At 48.7% G+C, this 16,808-nt stretch overlaps 1 protein-coding gene across 3 annotated transcripts in view; it reads right to left on the bottom strand.

Moving 5' to 3' along the window:
- The window catches only part of BSN (bassoon presynaptic cytomatrix protein), a 94,835-nt gene extending 78,324 nt beyond the window's left edge, over window positions 1-16,511 (bottom strand). For all 3 annotated transcript variants that reach the window (XR_009402361.1, XR_009402362.1, XM_059389738.1), the window contains exon 1: window positions 16,160-16,511. Coding sequence is in view for 1 of the 3 variants with exons in the window: in XM_059389738.1 (XP_059245721.1) it covers window positions 16,160-16,389 (230 nt within the window). In the remaining 2 variants the exon portion in view is untranslated. The remainder of the gene's footprint in view (window positions 1-16,159) is intronic.
- Window positions 16,512-16,808: the final 297 nt, after the last annotated feature.

The raw sequence follows: 16,808 nt of genomic DNA, 5'->3' as shown, positions 1-16,808 counted from the left end.
TTAATTCCCAAGGTCACCCTAAGACTGTCCCCTGCTCCCTGCCCCCCCCCCCAGCCAACTCTATCCAGGGACAAGGAGGGTGTCAAGCAGACCAGTCCTTACACCGGATGCCTGGTCTTTTGACTGAACACATGAGAGTTTCCTCATCCCAAAGTGGCCAGGGAGATCCACCAAGCAGAAGGCAGGGCTGGGAAGGTCCTGCTACTCGTCCTGTTCCTGCCCTGCCTTGCAGGGGTTCTTGGAAGAAACCTCTCTGGCCTCAGTCTTTCCATCCCTTACCAGTGATCCTGACCCTCTACTGGACAGAGCTACTACACAGAGGAAAATTCACTGTATAAGCAAAATCAATTACTACTAAGTATCATCATTACCTTTTCGAAAGCAATGCATGCCTTTATCTGAACGTCTTGTTTTTGTCCTGAGCTGCCATTAGGGACTAGGGAAAATGAAGCTAAAGGAGGCGGAAGGAGGCCCATGTTCCCTGAAAACCTTGCCAGGGGTTTCAGCCTTGATTACTTCTGGGGTCACTGTCCCTCCCCTTCATAGGCCCAGGCATCCCAGAATAAGCACTCATGAGGGAGTACAGGGAACACAAATGCTTTCCCAAAAGGCAAAGCTTCTAGTTTCTTCTTTCTCCATGCCTCTGAAAATGTGTTCTCAGCACCACCAGGCAGCCCCACCAGAGCAGTAAGCCAGGGTCTTGATAACTGAAAGGGAGTAGTGTCACCAGCCCCCCGACCCCGAGTCCCCACCAGGCTTTCTGCCTTGAGGACAGGGAGGACTTTTTGCTTCCACACTCCACACTCAGGGGTGTGGAGGTTTTTACCATTTAGAAAAGAAGATGGTTGTGTGACACCTGTCCCCAGAGTCCTAGATGGGTTTTGTAGGGCTCCCCACTCCTGACTGAGTGTCTGGGTGGGGACAGAGCAGAGGCTATGTGCCTGCAGCTCCTCTGTCTCTGTTTTCACAGCTCAAGCAAGCCAAGGTGGACACCACGGTAGCCTGGGGCAGGGGTGGCCAAGGACAGTGAGAGCAAGGACCCTTGGCTGGGCTCCACACTAGACTCTGGTAAAGTTGAGGAGTTAGGTGAAAGGGTTAGGGTTACTGGCAGACCTGGTACGTTGGGAGCTCCCAGGGCCGCTGTCCTGCTCTGTCCACTCCCATTCTGTTCTTCTTTCGTAATATCACAGCTCTCTAGACGCACCCCAGTGGGAAACCCCTCTGCCCCTGGCCTGTCAGCGCTAAGCACTATCATTTGCAAAAATGCTTACAGTACACAGGGAGAGCAGGGACAGATGCCTGGCTCCTGGGGCAGCCCTACTCCAGCCCGATGGCTTCTGAGCCAGCTCCACGTGCCATAGCCTGTCCCCAGGGTCCTGGGCCCAGAGAAATACACAGCCCAGAGGTACACTGGTGTCTCTACCCCTGGGGCCCCTTGGCAGATCACCACTCCAGAGCAGCAGCCAAAGACCTGGAGCTCCCTCCCTCCTTCCCTCTTCCCAATCCCCCAGATCTACCAAGGGAACCCCCACTGTCCGAACTTCCTGGAGTTTCATGAACACAAATGATGGTTAAGAGACAAAATGGCACTCTTCCCATAGCAAAGCAGGTATTTTCTGTGGCTCTGGTAGCTTGGGCTGAAACCCTGACTTGCAGTAGATTCTGAGAGCCCGTGGGATGGGCCAGGCCTCTCAGGGGACCTCTCCAGCTGGAGGCCCAAATTCTGTATCAGTTTCAGCAGCTGTATGTGAAGACGAGTAAGAAGGACCGCAGTGGGTCCTCAGAGCATCCCCCCAGGCATCCCCCGGTTACGTCAGAGCTCCCAGAGGACAGGAACCAAACCCCTAATCAAGTCTAATTCAAATAGCTCTGTAGTAGGAAATAGAGCCGGGTAATCTGCTCGCTCACCTTCAGATCCTCTGCCCTGGGTGGGAACCAGGCCACCGGCTGCTATTTAACTCCAGGCCTCAGGCTGAATGCTTTCATTTGATCAAAGTTTGTCAGATTCGCTGTACTTGACCCATCCTCTTGAAACCCCGGTATTGCCTTAATTTCCTCCTCTTCCTTTTTTTCTTCTCAGGGTACTTGTAGGAAGCAGGTGGCATTAATATTAATGCATGTGCAGGTGAGGTGCTACTTTATTTTTCCAGCCCAGATTTGAACGCCTAGCCGCCTACCTAATGTCTCACCTGGGTGTCTCTAAAACACAACTTGGCCAGGAACAAGCTCCTCATCTTAGGCCCCATGCCGGTGGCCCCCAGCGAGCACCACACGCTCAGGCCAGAACTCAGGGGTTCTCCTGACTCCTCTCTTCCTCTAACTCTTCAAAGGCAGCCATTGAGCCCTCCTCTGGCTCTACATTCAGCATAAATCCAGAAGGTGAGCACTTTTTAGCACGTTCCCCCTCTCCCTGCTCCCTGCCACTTGCTCTTCGTGGTCTAGTGACCATCATCTTGCACCTGAACACAGTCCAAACCCCTCACTAGTACCCCATCTCTGCCCTTGACTCTCCAGCTTGGCAAAATACAGCACAATGTGCATCCCATAGGAAACTAACCCACAGCTACCCTGGTAAAAATACAAAATATCCCATAGATACACTGGGAAACCATCCAATAGATACACTAGCCCACAGGCACACCAATAAAATACAAAATGACATATATACCAGGTTCCTCAATGTGGGGTGATTTGTAATAATAAACTATAGCCAGCCCACATGATAGAGCACTGTACAGATGCAAAAAAAGAATCAGGAGGATTTATCCACTCTCCTACAGGGTGATCTTCAGGATATGTTGTGTGAAAAAAAAAAGCAAAGTTCAGCACAGTGTTCAGAATTTGCTACTTTTTATATATATGTGAAAAAGAGAGGGGCAAATAAATATATATTGTCTTTATATTTTCAAGAAGAAACAATGGGAAAAAAACCTGATAGAGGTGAATTCTTATCAAGGAAGGAAAACAAGGTGAAGGAACAAGATAGAACTAGACTTCTCTCAATTCATCTTATTTGGAATCACATGAAAGTATTACATAATTTTAAGAAAATAAAATAAAAAAGATAGAAGTATGGTAGATGGCATTGTTGTGCACAATGGATTTCTGCCCTCTGCCATGTGACTTGGCAATTCCTCCCATGGAGGGTGGAGTCTATTTTTCCAGATATGCCAGACTCTATTTTCTAAAAATGGCTTCAACAAGATTTCCACAAGCTCTTATAGAATCTGGACATTCCCAACCAAGAGATGGAGTCCTTCTCTCCTCCACTCAAAAGTGGGTACGTTTCTATGGGGCGCCTGGGTGGCTCAGTGGGTTAAGCCGCTGCCTTCGGCTCAGGTCATGATCTCGGGGTCCTGAGATCGAGTCCCGCATCGGGCTCTCTGCTCAGCAGGGAGCCTGCTTCCCTCTCTCTCTCTGCCTGCCTCTCCGACTACTTGTGATTTCTCTCTGTCAAATAATAAATAAAATCTTTAAAAAAAAAAAAAAAAAGTGGGTACGGCTTTAGAACTACTTCACTGAATAGAACGTGGCAAAAATAACAGCGGTCATAAAAGGCAATATGGCCTCCAGCTGGCTTTCTCTCTCTCGTTCTCTTAGGATACCCTTGAAACCCAGAAAACACGTTGAGAGGAAGCTCAAACTAGCCCATGTGCAGAAGCACTGAGGCTCCCAGCTCTTAGCATGAATCAACTGTAAGACAGGTGAGTGATGAAGACCTGTCAGAGGATTGCCATCCCCAGGCTTAGAGTCTTCCAGCTGAAGCTCCAGACATCGGAGAGCAGATGTAAGCCATCCCATGTGCCCGGCCTGAATTCCTTACCTACAGAATCTGTGAACCAGAGAATGGGTGTTTGATGTCACTAAGTTTTAGGGTAATTTCTTATACAGTCAGAGTAACTGCTGCACCTTCTCTGAACCTTGGGCCTATATATGAATCGCTTTGACTGAAGTCATGTTAGGAGATGTGGACTGAAAGTGTGTGCGTATGTGTGTGGCATATGCGTGGTTAGGCATGCCCCCTGTGAGTCTGCTGTCACCACCGGAAGAACGTGTCCTGACTACCCTACTGTCTGAGGAGGATGAGAGACGTGGAGAGCAGACCTGGACTCAACTGGAGCCTGGAGCCCAGAGCCTGGCCCAGATTGGAGAATTCCAGCCAGAATGCTGATGCGTGAGTGAGAATAAAAAATTGCTATTTGAAGCCACCGAGTCTGGGCTGATTTACTGTGCAGTAGATCATTGCAACAGAGAAGTGATCAGGAAGCAATCCTTACAAACACGAACTAGAAAGAAAGAGCTTGATTGTATATCTTCTTCATGGCAGAACCTCACTGAGAAGAATCATTTCTTTTTTTTTTTAAACATTATTTAAATATTTTATTATTTTTTTGAGAAAGAGAGAGAGAGCAAGAGCACAAGCAAGGGGAAGGTGAGAGGGAGATGGAGAAGCAGACTCTCCCTGAACAGGGAGCCTGATGCGGGACTCAGTTCCAGGGTCCTGAGATCATGACCTGAGTTGAAGGCAGATGCTTAACCAACAGAGCCACCCAGGCACCCTGAGAAGAATCATTTCTAATAACTCTAAAACACAGAACATGTGCCCACCAACAGATGAATGGATATAAAGAAAATTAGCTATATACATATATATACATGAGATACATATTATATGCATATTTTATATATTTATATATGTATCTTCAATGGAACACTACTCAGCCATCAAAAAGAATGAAATCTTGCCATTTGCAACAACATGGATGGAGCTAAAGAGTATTATGCTAAGCGAAATAAGTCAGTCAGAGAAAGACAATTATCATATGATTTCACTCATTTGCAGAATTTAAGAAACAAAACAGAGAATCATAGGGGAAGAGAGAAAAAAAACCAAGATGAAATCAGAGAGGAAGACAAAGCATAAGAGACTCTTAATCACAGGAAACAAACTGAGGGTTGCTGGAGGGGAGGGGGTTGGGGAGATGGGGTAACTGGGTGATGGACATTAAGGGAGGGCACGTGATGTACTGAGCACTGGGTATGATATAAGACTGATGAATCACTGACCTCTACCTCCAAAACTAATAATATATTATATGTTAATTAATTGAATTTAAATTAAAAAAAGAAAAAGTAATAAAACATAGAACGTGAACCAGACATCCTAGAAGGAGATAAACTAAGGACAAAAGAAACTACAAGATCTTAAATTACATTCGTTAGTACTATTGTTAGTAAAAATATCTATATTATTATTTTGAAACAAATATACACACACATATATATATACACACACATATAAAATTCTACATGTATGCAATGTTTGTTTGGATCCTGATTTGAACAAAACAACCTTAAAAAATCATTTTTAGAGATAATCAAGTCAAATTGAACATGGGTTGGGTATTAAGTCATATTAAAAAATTATAGTTAACTTTTGTTAGCTGTGATAATGTCATTGGATTAAAATAAGAACAGCTTTTAACTACTAGAGTTACATCCTAAAGTATGGGTGAAATGATACATTTGGATTTTGACTGAAAATACTCTGGGCCAAAAAAAAAAAAAAAGTTGGAGGAATATAGATGAAACAAGATGGCAGAACATGGATCATTATTGAAGCTGGGTGATGGGTCCACAGGAGGGGGTTCCTCGTGCCATCTTTTCTCCTTTTATGTGTGTTTGAGATTTTCATCTGCAGAGTGTTCACTGCTCCTGAGGACATCCTCCCTACAGCGTCTAAGGTCAGTGTATCCCAAAAACAGGCCAGAACACCCTGGCTGACCAGGGAAGAACAGGCCTGCGAAGGAGTGTCCTCTGCAGAGGCTCCCACAGGTGCGAGGGCTGATTGCCTCTCCAGTGCCAGCTGGCTCTACCGCCCTCTTCAGCCGAAACCCCCTCTACCCAGAGCTGGCAAGGCTTTGGTCTCGAGGGCTCAACACGGACCATCAAAGTGAGATACAAGGGTCTAGAAAGTGGGCTCCCAGAGCCATAAGAAGGGGAGAAGTTCTCCCAGCGTGATTTCGGAAACAAGTACACTATCTTAGGTATTATCCCTATGTCAGGAGACAGAGTCAGGATCCAAAGGGTCTCACTGGGTTAGAAGGGATCTCCAGGTACAATGAAAGAAGACATGGCAGGGACCCGTGTAGGGCCTCATATTCACACTCGGATCGCACAAGCCCAGGATGGAGGGAATCCAGCCTTCGTGCTGAGATGCCCAGACCGAGACTGGACAAGTGTGGAGTGCAGGGACAGAGGGAGGTGTCGGATGGGCTTCTCAGGCTGATGAGTGAAGGCCATTCATCCTCCAGATCATGTCACTCATAGTTCATGTGATATACTGAGCCCTGGATCCTGTTCTCTGAACCTCCCTGTCCTCAGGATATTGAGAGCCTTGGGCCAAACAGCCCAGGTTGCCAAGGGCCCCAGAGTCACATCCCAGCCACAAGACCTGGAGAAGTCAAGTCTAGGGAAGAACCCCGTGGTTGGGGAGGTAAGAGCGTCATGAACTGCTACTAAGCCTGTGAGCCAGAGGGCAGAGCCAGGCCAAGAGAGGAGGTACAAGGAAGCCGATTTCAGACAAGCAGAAAGAAAGAACTTTCCAGTGGTGGAGTCATCTGCCGGGGAGGGACCAAAGGCCACGGACCAGTGGGTATTCACCCCAAGGCAGAGCTCCTCCTTCAGACAATACAGAAGCAGATGTCTTGGCATCTGTTAGGAGTTGGCTGAGATTCTCAAAATAAAAGGAGGACAGAGCAAACAGATCACCCACTGAAGCTAAACCATCTTCCCAAAGCAAGAGGCCTCACAGGCCAGACCTTAACACTGGTGACCTGCCCCAAGCCTTTAGTGCCCACAAGCTGCAGAAAAAACTGCAGAGAGCCCCACATCCATCTCCTCACTCTACAAGTGAAGGACTCTGCACAAGCACCCACCAAGAGGAGGCAGAGCAGGGGCCTGAGCGCGTGGGGGTTGCAGGTATAACAATGCTTGGTAGATAGGCCACCATGTCCAGCTGGAAAGAGGGAGCCAGAGGCAGTCTCCGCAGGCACAAGTAGGAGCCTGGCTGGCTGGCCAGCCAACTAGTAGAAGGACGCCAGCAGCTTTTAAGAGCCCCCGCTTTGCCAGGAGCAACTGAGAGGCAAGGGGCCATCCAGTCCCTCTTCCAGTTCTGGGCTTGATCGTGAGGTCATCTTGTCCACTCCAAAAGACCTCTGGGGCTTGGAGGAAGAGCAGTCCTCTTTATTTAAAGCTCTTCTAATGAACCTAAAGTCTTCATGACATATCTATTTTCTCTCCTCAGTAGGGGCTGAGGAATAGCGGAAAGCATCACCCTTCCTTCTTACTCATCTAACCAAAAAAACTGTCAGAGATGGAGGGGACCTGGGAGACCATCTTAGTTAAAACTGTCCTTTTATAGATGGAAAGCAGTGAGGACCTACTACACATACAGCCAGCTTGCAGCAATGTCAGGGTTGATTAAACCCGAGTTTCTGACCCCCACCCGGGAGGCTTCCAGTACTCTTCATTCCCCACCCCACCCTATGCTGTCCTCTGTTCAGATGTCCTACTTCCTGATCCTTTTCTCGTCCTCAAAGCCCTCCCCATCCTAGTGCTAAATTTTCCATCTTCTCGGAGCAGGAGGCAAGGAAGTGACGCGGTTCTCCAGCTGTGCTCAGTGTATGGCATTTCGGTTTGCTAAAGTCAGCTAGCTGGCTGTTCTTCTAAATCTCTCATATTAGGCCTTTGGAGTTCCCAACAGAATAAGTTAATGTTGTGAATGTGTTTTGTAAGCTGCAAAACACCATACAAATATATATTCTACTATCTCAGAGTATGAAATAAGACAACCCCTTTTAATCACACTCTCATTTATCTTAACTCTGGGGGGAAAAAGCAGATAAAGAAAAAGCAGGAGCAAACTTTCCTTTCAGGGAAGTTGAGGGTAAAATCTAAACAAGTGTCTCTTTTGCTCCTACCAGACTGGGAGCTCCTTTAGGGCACAGCCCGTTTCGTGCTCCTTCCTTTGTTCCTTATATCTCGCCCAGGGATAGGCATCTAGTAGGTGTTCAGTAGAGGGTTTCCTGAATGCATGGATAAAATTTCACTTTAAAATCCTCCTATTGGGGGCACCTGGGTGGCTCAGTGGGTTAAGCCGCTGCGTTTGGCATAGGTCATGATCTCAGGGTCCTGGGATCGAGCCCCACATCAGCCCCACATCGGGCTCTCTGCTCAGCAGGAAGCCTGCGTCCCCCTCTCTCTTTGCCTGCCTCTCTGCCTAATTGTGATCTCTCTCTCTCTCTGTCAAATACATAAATAAGTAAATAAAATCTTTAAAAAAAATAAAATAAAATCCTCCTATTGTGGGGCACCTGGGTGGCTCAGTCATTAAGCGCCTGCCTTCGGCTCCAGTCATGATCCCAGGATCCTAGGACTGAGCCCCACACCAGACTCCCTACTAGGTGGGAGGCCTGCTTCTCCCTCTCCCACTCCCCGAACTTGTGTTCCCTTTCTCACTGTGTCTTTCTCTGTCAAATAAATAAAATCTTAAATAAATAAATAAAATCCTTCTATTGCTAAGTAGAGCTTAATTGTAGAAATTCCTTACAACCACTCCTGTATACAAAGAGGGCAAGCAACCCTTATAACCTACCTGCATCCACAAATACATGGAAAGTATAGGTGTGACTATCAGGAAATTTCCTTACCCCCTTTTCCTCCAAAGCACCCAAATGCCTTACTGATTCTTCTAGCATCCTGGGAATGGACAGCTCCCTCCCCAAGGCAATGGCACTAGAGAGCAACTCTGGGTCTGGGGAAGTCCCAGACTGGGTGATCCTTCCATGAGCTGCTGTTTAGGCCTTTTGATCTCCTCAGTGGTTGGGGCCAAGTCCCAGAAGCTAACACTTTCACTTCCTCTCAGGGAAAATCTTCATCTTGGGCCCTAATAGCAACCCCACACACTTCAGCGGCAGCCAGTCCAACCCAAAAGGTTTTGGATTTATCCCAGGGTGAGCTAGAGTTCCTTAGAGGCTCCCAATACACTTCCATGTGACAGGGGTGGGGCGCCTGGGTGGCTCAGTCATTAGGTATTTGCCTTCAGCTCAAGACATGGTCCCAGGGTCTTGGGATTGAGCCCCACATCGGGCTCCCTGCTCTGTGGGGGAGGACTGCTTCTCCCACTCCCACTCTCCCTGCTTGTGTTCCTCCTCTCGCTGTCTCTCTCTGTCAAACAAATAAAAATATTTTTTAAAAAATCTTAAAAAAATAAAAAAAGAAAGATGTGGGTGTACCATCTAAGTGGTCTCTTCTAGAACAAGGCTCTCTTAAGAAGTCTAGATACCCATAAGAGCAAAGAACAGATGGAGAGATCAGAGTAGTGCTGTGACCAGCCTGGGACTGAAGGTACAGCGCAGATGAGTCAGGGAGCATGCTTTCTGGTTCCATCTCACAGGCACCGCTAACCAGAACCTAATGTATAAGAGAATCCCAGGGGGATCCCAGGGGGCAACAGACACCCACCAGAGCCCCATCTGCAGGAAGGAACTGCAGGGACTGGGATAAAAGAATTCCATCTCCCCTGCCCCAGGTCCCAGAGGCCATGGTCCCAACTCACTCCCCGACTATGACTAGCTTCCACCACCATGCTGGGGAATGGAGAAGGAGGGGACCCTCGAGGCAGGAAAGGAGTTTGAGTGAGTCTTACCAATGCAGCACCAATGCCAGCAGGACATGGCCCTGGCACCAACTGAGAGGCCCAGGAAGGAGACCCCACGTGGCTTGATTGTCTACCAAGTCCCAGCTCACCAGAAGGGCCTCAAGTCCTAAAGAAATACATGGCCCTTGCTATAGGCAGGCAGGTCTCAGCCACCGTGTCACCATTGTAAACAATGAGTCTCCAGGTAGGAAGGATGAGGAAGACCCAGGCAGACAGGGCCTGTAAGAGCAGCCTGGCCAGACAGGGGGAGAGAGGAACAAGCATGTGTAAAAACACTGAGCAGAGTGTCCATGGTGAAGCAGACATCCAGTGAGAGTGGCTAGAACTGTTGTGACATCTTTGCCAACCTACCTCCCCAGTCAATCCCAACTCTTGCCCATGGGCCACAATATCCAGAAACAGATTTCCCTTCAAGGAGCCCACAGGGTCTGTCTCTCCCCACTTTTATCACTAACACAAAGAAAGGGCAGGACCTTTGAGGAGAGAGTGGATTTACTGAAGTCCCAAACCTATCTCCTAGCACCTTCTACTCACATAAACAGGGAGGGTTCCCCAAAGCTGGGTGAAAAGGCATGACCCAAGGTCTCTGAAAGCTTTGCCCTCTTAAACCCAGAACCAAACCTACTCAGAGGAAGAACCTTAGAAAAAAAAGAATAGAAAAGTGTCCCACTGCATCATTATTTGGCTTCCAAACTAGTCCAAAGTCTGACTTTACTTTCAGTGAACTCCTAGCCCCTTCATGGCCAAAGCCCTTGAGAAACTCTTTTAAAAAGCTAGGATTTTTTTTTTTTAAGATGTTTTACTTATTGGGGCACCTGGGTGGCTCAGTGGATTAAGCCTCTGCCTTTGGCTCAGGTCATGATCTCAGGGTCCTGGGATCGAGCCCACACGTCGGACTCTCTGCTCAGCGGGGAGCCTGCTTCCCTTCCTCTCTCTGCCTGCATCTCTGCCTACGTCTGATCTCTGTCTGTCAAATAAATAAATAAAAATCTTATTTTTTAAAACAAAAGATTATTTATTTATTTATTTGAGAGAGACAGAGAGATCACAAGTAAGCAGAGAGGCAGGCAGAGGGGGAGGGGGAAGCAGGCTCCCCGCTGAGCAGGGAGCCCAATGCAGGGCTCGATCCCAGGACCCTGAGACCAAAGGCAGAGGCTTTAACCTACTGAGCCATCAGGGAGCCCCAAAACCTAGAATTTCTTGACCAAAAGAATGAAATTAGAATCTCAATGGCTTCTAGATACAAGTTCCAGCTTGAAGGAAAAATATAGGACAGAGGAACATCTTAAATGACACCACAGAGACACAAACAGCATAATCCAGAATGTGAGAAACACAGGACAGATGACACAGTCCTCCAATCATATATTGCAAGGTGGAAAAAAGGGGGATGGAACCTAGAGATTTAAAGAAACTCAATAAATATACCCAACAAATGCAATGTGTGGGCCCTGTTTAGATCACAATTCAAACAAGTCGACTGTAAAAATAAATTCATAAGATAAACAGAAAACCTGAACCCTGGCTGGTATTTGCTGAAATGAAGAAGGGATTATTATCAGGATGTCTACCTGCTTGGTCAGCAGAGTATGCAACTTTTGGTCTTAGGGATGGGAGTTCAAGCCCCATGTTCGGCATAGAGATTACTTTTTAAAAAATTAAAATAAAAAAAAAGAAGAAGGATTTGTTAACCTGTTTGGGTGTGATCGTGGTGCTGTGGTAATGTTCATACAAAGTCCTTGTGCCTTAGAAATACACAATGAGGGGCGCCTGGGTGGCTCAGTGGGTTAAAGCCTCTGCCTTTGGCTCAGGTCATGGTCCCAGGGCCCTGGGATCAAGCCCCGAATCCGGCTTTCTGCTCAGCAGGGAGCCTGCTTCCTCCTCTTTCTGCCTGCCCCTCTGCCTACTTGTGATCTCTTGCTCTCTCTCTCTCTGTCAAATAAATAAATAAAATCTTTAAAAAAAAACAAAAAAGAAATACACACTGAAATATGGATGATGAAATGTGGAGATGTCTGCAAGTGGCCTCCATGGGAGGGCAGGCGAGGAAGACAGACAAACTTGTTCAGCGATGAGTTGGTGATAACTGGCTGGGCAGTGAGAACATGGGACTTCATTGGCTTATTCTTTCAACTTCTATGTAGATATGAAATTTTTCATAATAAAAAGTTAAAAAAATAAAAGAAGGAGAAGGAGGAGGAGGAGGAGAAGGAGAACATTCTTCCCCACCATCATCATAACTTTTTCTTTTCTTTTTTTTTTTTTTTTTGCCAGCAATTAATTTTTTTTTTTTTTTTAAGATTTTATTTATTTATTTGACAGAGAGAGATCACAAGTAGGCAGAGAGGCAGGCAGAGAGAGAGGAGGAAGCAGGCTCCCTGCTGAGCAGAGAGCCCGATGCGGGACTCGATCCCAGGACCCTGAGATCATGACCTGAGCCGAAGGCAGCGGCTTAACCCACTGAGCCACCCAGGCGCCCCAGCAGCAATTTATCTTACCAATGCTGGAAAAAACTCTATTTTCAAAGCTGCCCCTTTCTCCCTGGCAAAAGATGAGAAATGGCTGCCCCTTCAGGTGAAATTTTGACATCAGCACCATTCAGATGTTAGGTCACTTTAGTACAATCCCTGCATCACGTCCTCCATGCGAATCCAGCTCCTGGCACCCAACAGGATCTTTGAATGATAAAAGGCCGTTATTTCTAAACCTGGCAATTATATCCTTTAATTTCATCCTTACACATGAGGCCCAGATTTTTCTAGAGCCTAACTGTTAGCTGATACAGTATAACAAGTCTGGCTAATCCCAAACCAGATATAGTATACCAGCCAAACCCATTTATTATTTTTTTAAATTTATTTATTTGACAGAACGAGAGAGAGAGAGAGAGACAGTGAGAGAGGGAACACAAGCAGGGGCAGTGGGAGAAGGAGAAGGAGGCCTCCCACTGAGCAGGGAGCCCAATATGGGGCTCGATCCCAGGACCCTGGGATTATGACCTGAGCAGAAGGCAGACACTTAAAGACTGAGCCACGCAGGTGCCCCAAATCCATTTATTTTTAGTTTTGTTTTCTTATTGGGATGGAATTAAGACAAACCCATTTTGAGAAAGGAACTCGGACGGTAGCTTGCAGAGCAGCCTCAACCCGCCTTCCAGCACACGACCAGGCTGTGTGTGCCCGCTGCCATTGGCTAAAGATGTCTCCATGGCAGACGAGCTGGAAGTGAGTGAGAGGCAACCTCGAGGTGATCAGGGATTCTGTTGAGTTATGAGGGAAAGGCACCTCCCCTGGTCTGCCCCAGCTCTCGTCTTGGCCTGCACTTGGCCCCATTTTCTGCTTGCCGCCCCTGCCTATGTAGACCAACATTCCTCATGCTATTTCTCCCTCTCCACCTCTCATATCCCTACCATTTTTCCAGCATGCCTTGGGTTTCTCCTTTGGAACCCTGGCTTTGCCTCTCCACTCTTCTCACTTGACAACCATTCCATAAGCACTGTCTAGCTGGCACGTCTCTGTCTGAGCTGCTCAGACACAGAGCTGCCCAGCCAAATTCCATGATTTTGCTCTTTGAGGGCTGTCTCACCAAGCAGACTGTGAGGTACCAGAGGACAGGGGAGCACTGTCCACCCTTCCAGAGCCTCCACAGAGCCCAGCACAGTGCTTGCTCTTGATACTGGTCAAAACACCTTGGCTAATTGACTGAAGACCAATTTGCAAATGTCAGAACCTTCCAAGTCCACAGGGCTGGTCTAGATTAGACAGGTTGTCACTGGTTTATGTGACTTCCTAGTGCAATTTTTTTAAAAGGTGCTTTCTGGGCTACTGATAAAGTGTCATCTTGAGCTGGTGATGTGTCATGGGAATGTATATAGGTTAAATCCCATCAACTTGAACACTTCACTGTACATCAGGCATAAAAATAAGTGAATGAGTAAATGAATGAATGAAAGGTCCCCTTTCCTCTAGGAGGATGCAGCCCACACCAGGGCACACAGCTTGGACAGTAGAGCCATCTCTGATATGGCACTTCTTGAGAAAGGCACAACTTATAGAATAGTACATGCTACCCTGAGATCAGAAGCAGAGAGCCCTGCCTTGAGGGACTCTCTAATGCCCCAAGTGCCATATCATCCAAAAGGGGTAAGAGGCAGCACCATGGGTGTGGTGGTACCCTGCTTACGGGATTCAGTCATACATGGAGAAGCCACCCCCTCAAAGAACCAAGTGAGCTCATATGAGGATGAAAAGACAAATTCTGTGGTACCAAGGGGTAAGATGGCAATAGGAAAGATCCAGGAATCGACTCCCCCCAGAACCTCAGTTCCACTCCCCTCCGGGGTTAGTAAAATGATCTCGCCCTTACCTGACCCTCCACCTACCCCAGTGAGGCTTCCAACTGCCTCCAAGCTTGCAAGCCTGTTTGAAAACTACACCACTGCTCTTTCCCGAATGCCCAGAATCACATGCCATGGGGCTTTTTCTCCATCAGTGGGCCAATCTGTTCAGTAGCCTCTCTGAGCAGAACATGCTAAACTTGGCATCAGGTATCTGAGATGCTCTGGTGAAAAGCAGAAGCCATTCTAATGCTGAAGGAGAGATACATCATGGAGGTGCTGCTCCTGTGAGGGACTCTCAAGCTGAATATCAACTGAAGCAGTAAATCCCATCTCCTGAGGGCCCCTAGTCCTGAGCTTGACAGCCACAGGGCCTTAGCACCACCGGCCCATGGGTGAGCCTTGCTCACAGCAAGGAGCAACTTATGGGACTACTAACTCCAACAGGAACCCCATGGCTCCTCAACCCACAGTAGTTCATGGGTCTGCCCTGTGACAGAATGCATAGTTGGGGGAGAAATGAAACCCTGCAAAGGAATATCAGTAGTAGACACCAGTCTCCTTCTTGCCCCTCTGAGCTGCCCAAATCTTTCCAGATTTTCATATGCTTGGCTCTGTGACATCAGATAAACTATAAGCAGAGCAGCCTGTTTGGTTACCAGAAGATAAATGTCAAATTCCCCATATAGAGAACTACCAATAACAGGGTGTTTTTCCATGCAGCTGTAAACGCTTTCCCTTGGAGAGAAACCTCTAAAGCCTGGGTGAGGCTCCCTCAAGCTAAAATTCAAACAGCAGCTCAACACGCAGCAAAATGGACAGTATTTGCAGTGCTAAGAACCGTATGCTAACCAACTGCATTATTTTAATAGCTAATGTAAAATGGGCAGAGTCTCCCTTTTGAGGGTGTGCTCACAGGCTGGCCTGTCTGCGTCCGGTTTCAGGCTATTAAGAGCCCTTGATTACTGTTACTTGTCTAAGAAATGACTTCTGAGAAAATAAACACATGAGAGGCACAGTTGGACAGCTGAAGAATCAAAAATCATGCTCCCGCACAATTTCTGTGTGGGAACACACAAGAGCTAAGGCAACATGATCAGCAGACTCACATGGAACCAGAAGTGCCCCCTCCCCCAACCTCCCCGCCTGGGGTTTTGCTACTCCCTAGGCCCATTTGGTGTAAAGATAATGCCTTCCATTTTATCCTGTTGTCTCTTGGTAGCTTTCCTGAGTTTTCAGTCTACTAATCTATCATATATTGGCATTCCCTCCCACTGCATTCACAACCACTTCAGTGTTTTTGTCGGACCTCAGTTGGCATACATTTTAAGCAAGCTGGTTTAACAGTATTTGATCAGATATGTTCTGTTAAGAGCATCCTATGTGGGTTTCAGTTTTTCCCTGGTTTGAGGTGGTAATTTAAATCATTAGGCAATGGGAACATATCTGGTGATAGATGCTTCAATAGCATTTGGCCTCATCCCGGAGTGTTTCACTAAACCTTGATGAAAGCACATGACCCTGTTCATATTTTGAGCCTAAATAAGTACTTTTTGGTGCCCAGTGGCATTTTCCCTTCCTCCAAAGATGATTATAGTCACTAAACGCCTGAGGAAAGCGCATGACCAAGTTCATGGTTCAACTATTTCCATATCGCTCTGTTCCTCGCAGTGACACTTATCTTCCCTGACAGCCACTCCCATTGTGCTCTTTCCTTGGCCCAACACAATGGACACATGCAGACACCAGCAGACAGGGAGGACGTTTTCCATCCCACTGCTCCCCAGTGCGGAGGGACTAGGCTGAGGTTACATAAGCCCCTCCTGAGCACAGCGTTGGGGGGTTAGCAAATTTGGGGTTCGTGACGGAGTCACGGTCTGCAGGCCCTGACCCTGCCGCTCACTCACCATCCTGCCTTAGCAAGGCAGGGCGACTTGAAAGAGGGCCGCTCCGAGACCACCCGGCTCCCGCCAATCGGGCCGGGTTCAAAGTGTGGCCGGACGTCTGACCTCGCTGTCCAGAATACGTCGCGGGGTCGCGGGCCCAGACCTCAAGCTGCAGCTCCCCCCACCCCCACCCCAGGTGCCGCGACGCGCGCTTACCTGCCGGGACCGGGACCAGGGCCAGGACCCGGGCCGGGGCCAGGGCCAGGGCCGGGACCTGGGCCGGGTGGTCCCGCTGTCGCCCTCGCCGCGCCTGCGGCGGGGAGCTGTCCGCCGCCGGCAGGTGCTGAAGGCGGCTTCCCTGCGCCGGGGCCCAGGCCAGGGCCGGTGCCTCCGGGCGGCAGTGGCCCGTCGCCAGCGCCGCCCTCCAGGCTGGCCTCGTTGCCCATGGCTGGCGGGCGGGCGGGGTCGGGGTCGTGCTGGGCCCGGGCCGGCGGCTCCCGGGCTGCTGCTCACACGCTTGGCGCCGCCGCCGCCGCCATCTCCCAGCTCAGCTCGCGCCGCCGCTTGCCGCTGCGCATGCGCATGCGCTACTCGCGCGCGCCTTCCCTGCACACGCCCCCCCCCATCCCCCGGCGCGCGCGCGCGATTCAGCCAGGCAGTGAAGACCGGTGTCCACAAGCCAGTGGCGGGGTCGCTGGGAAACAGCCGCCGGCGCCGACGCATGCGCCCTTCGAGGACGACGCCGGAGCTTGTGCTACCTGGAGTCTAGCGGGAGTTGGCGGTAGCGTCCCACTGAACAAGGATGGGGGGGGCTCCGGCCACAACAAAGGACCCTGGGGGGTCGTGCCTTGCCCTGCCCTGGTGT

Source organism: Mustela nigripes, chromosome 2, assembly GCF_022355385.1.
Source record: "Mustela nigripes isolate SB6536 chromosome 2, MUSNIG.SB6536, whole genome shotgun sequence".
In the NCBI taxonomy this organism is placed as follows: Eukaryota; Metazoa; Chordata; class Mammalia; order Carnivora; family Mustelidae; genus Mustela; species Mustela nigripes.
This window is presented reverse-complemented; position numbering and strand designations above follow the sequence as displayed.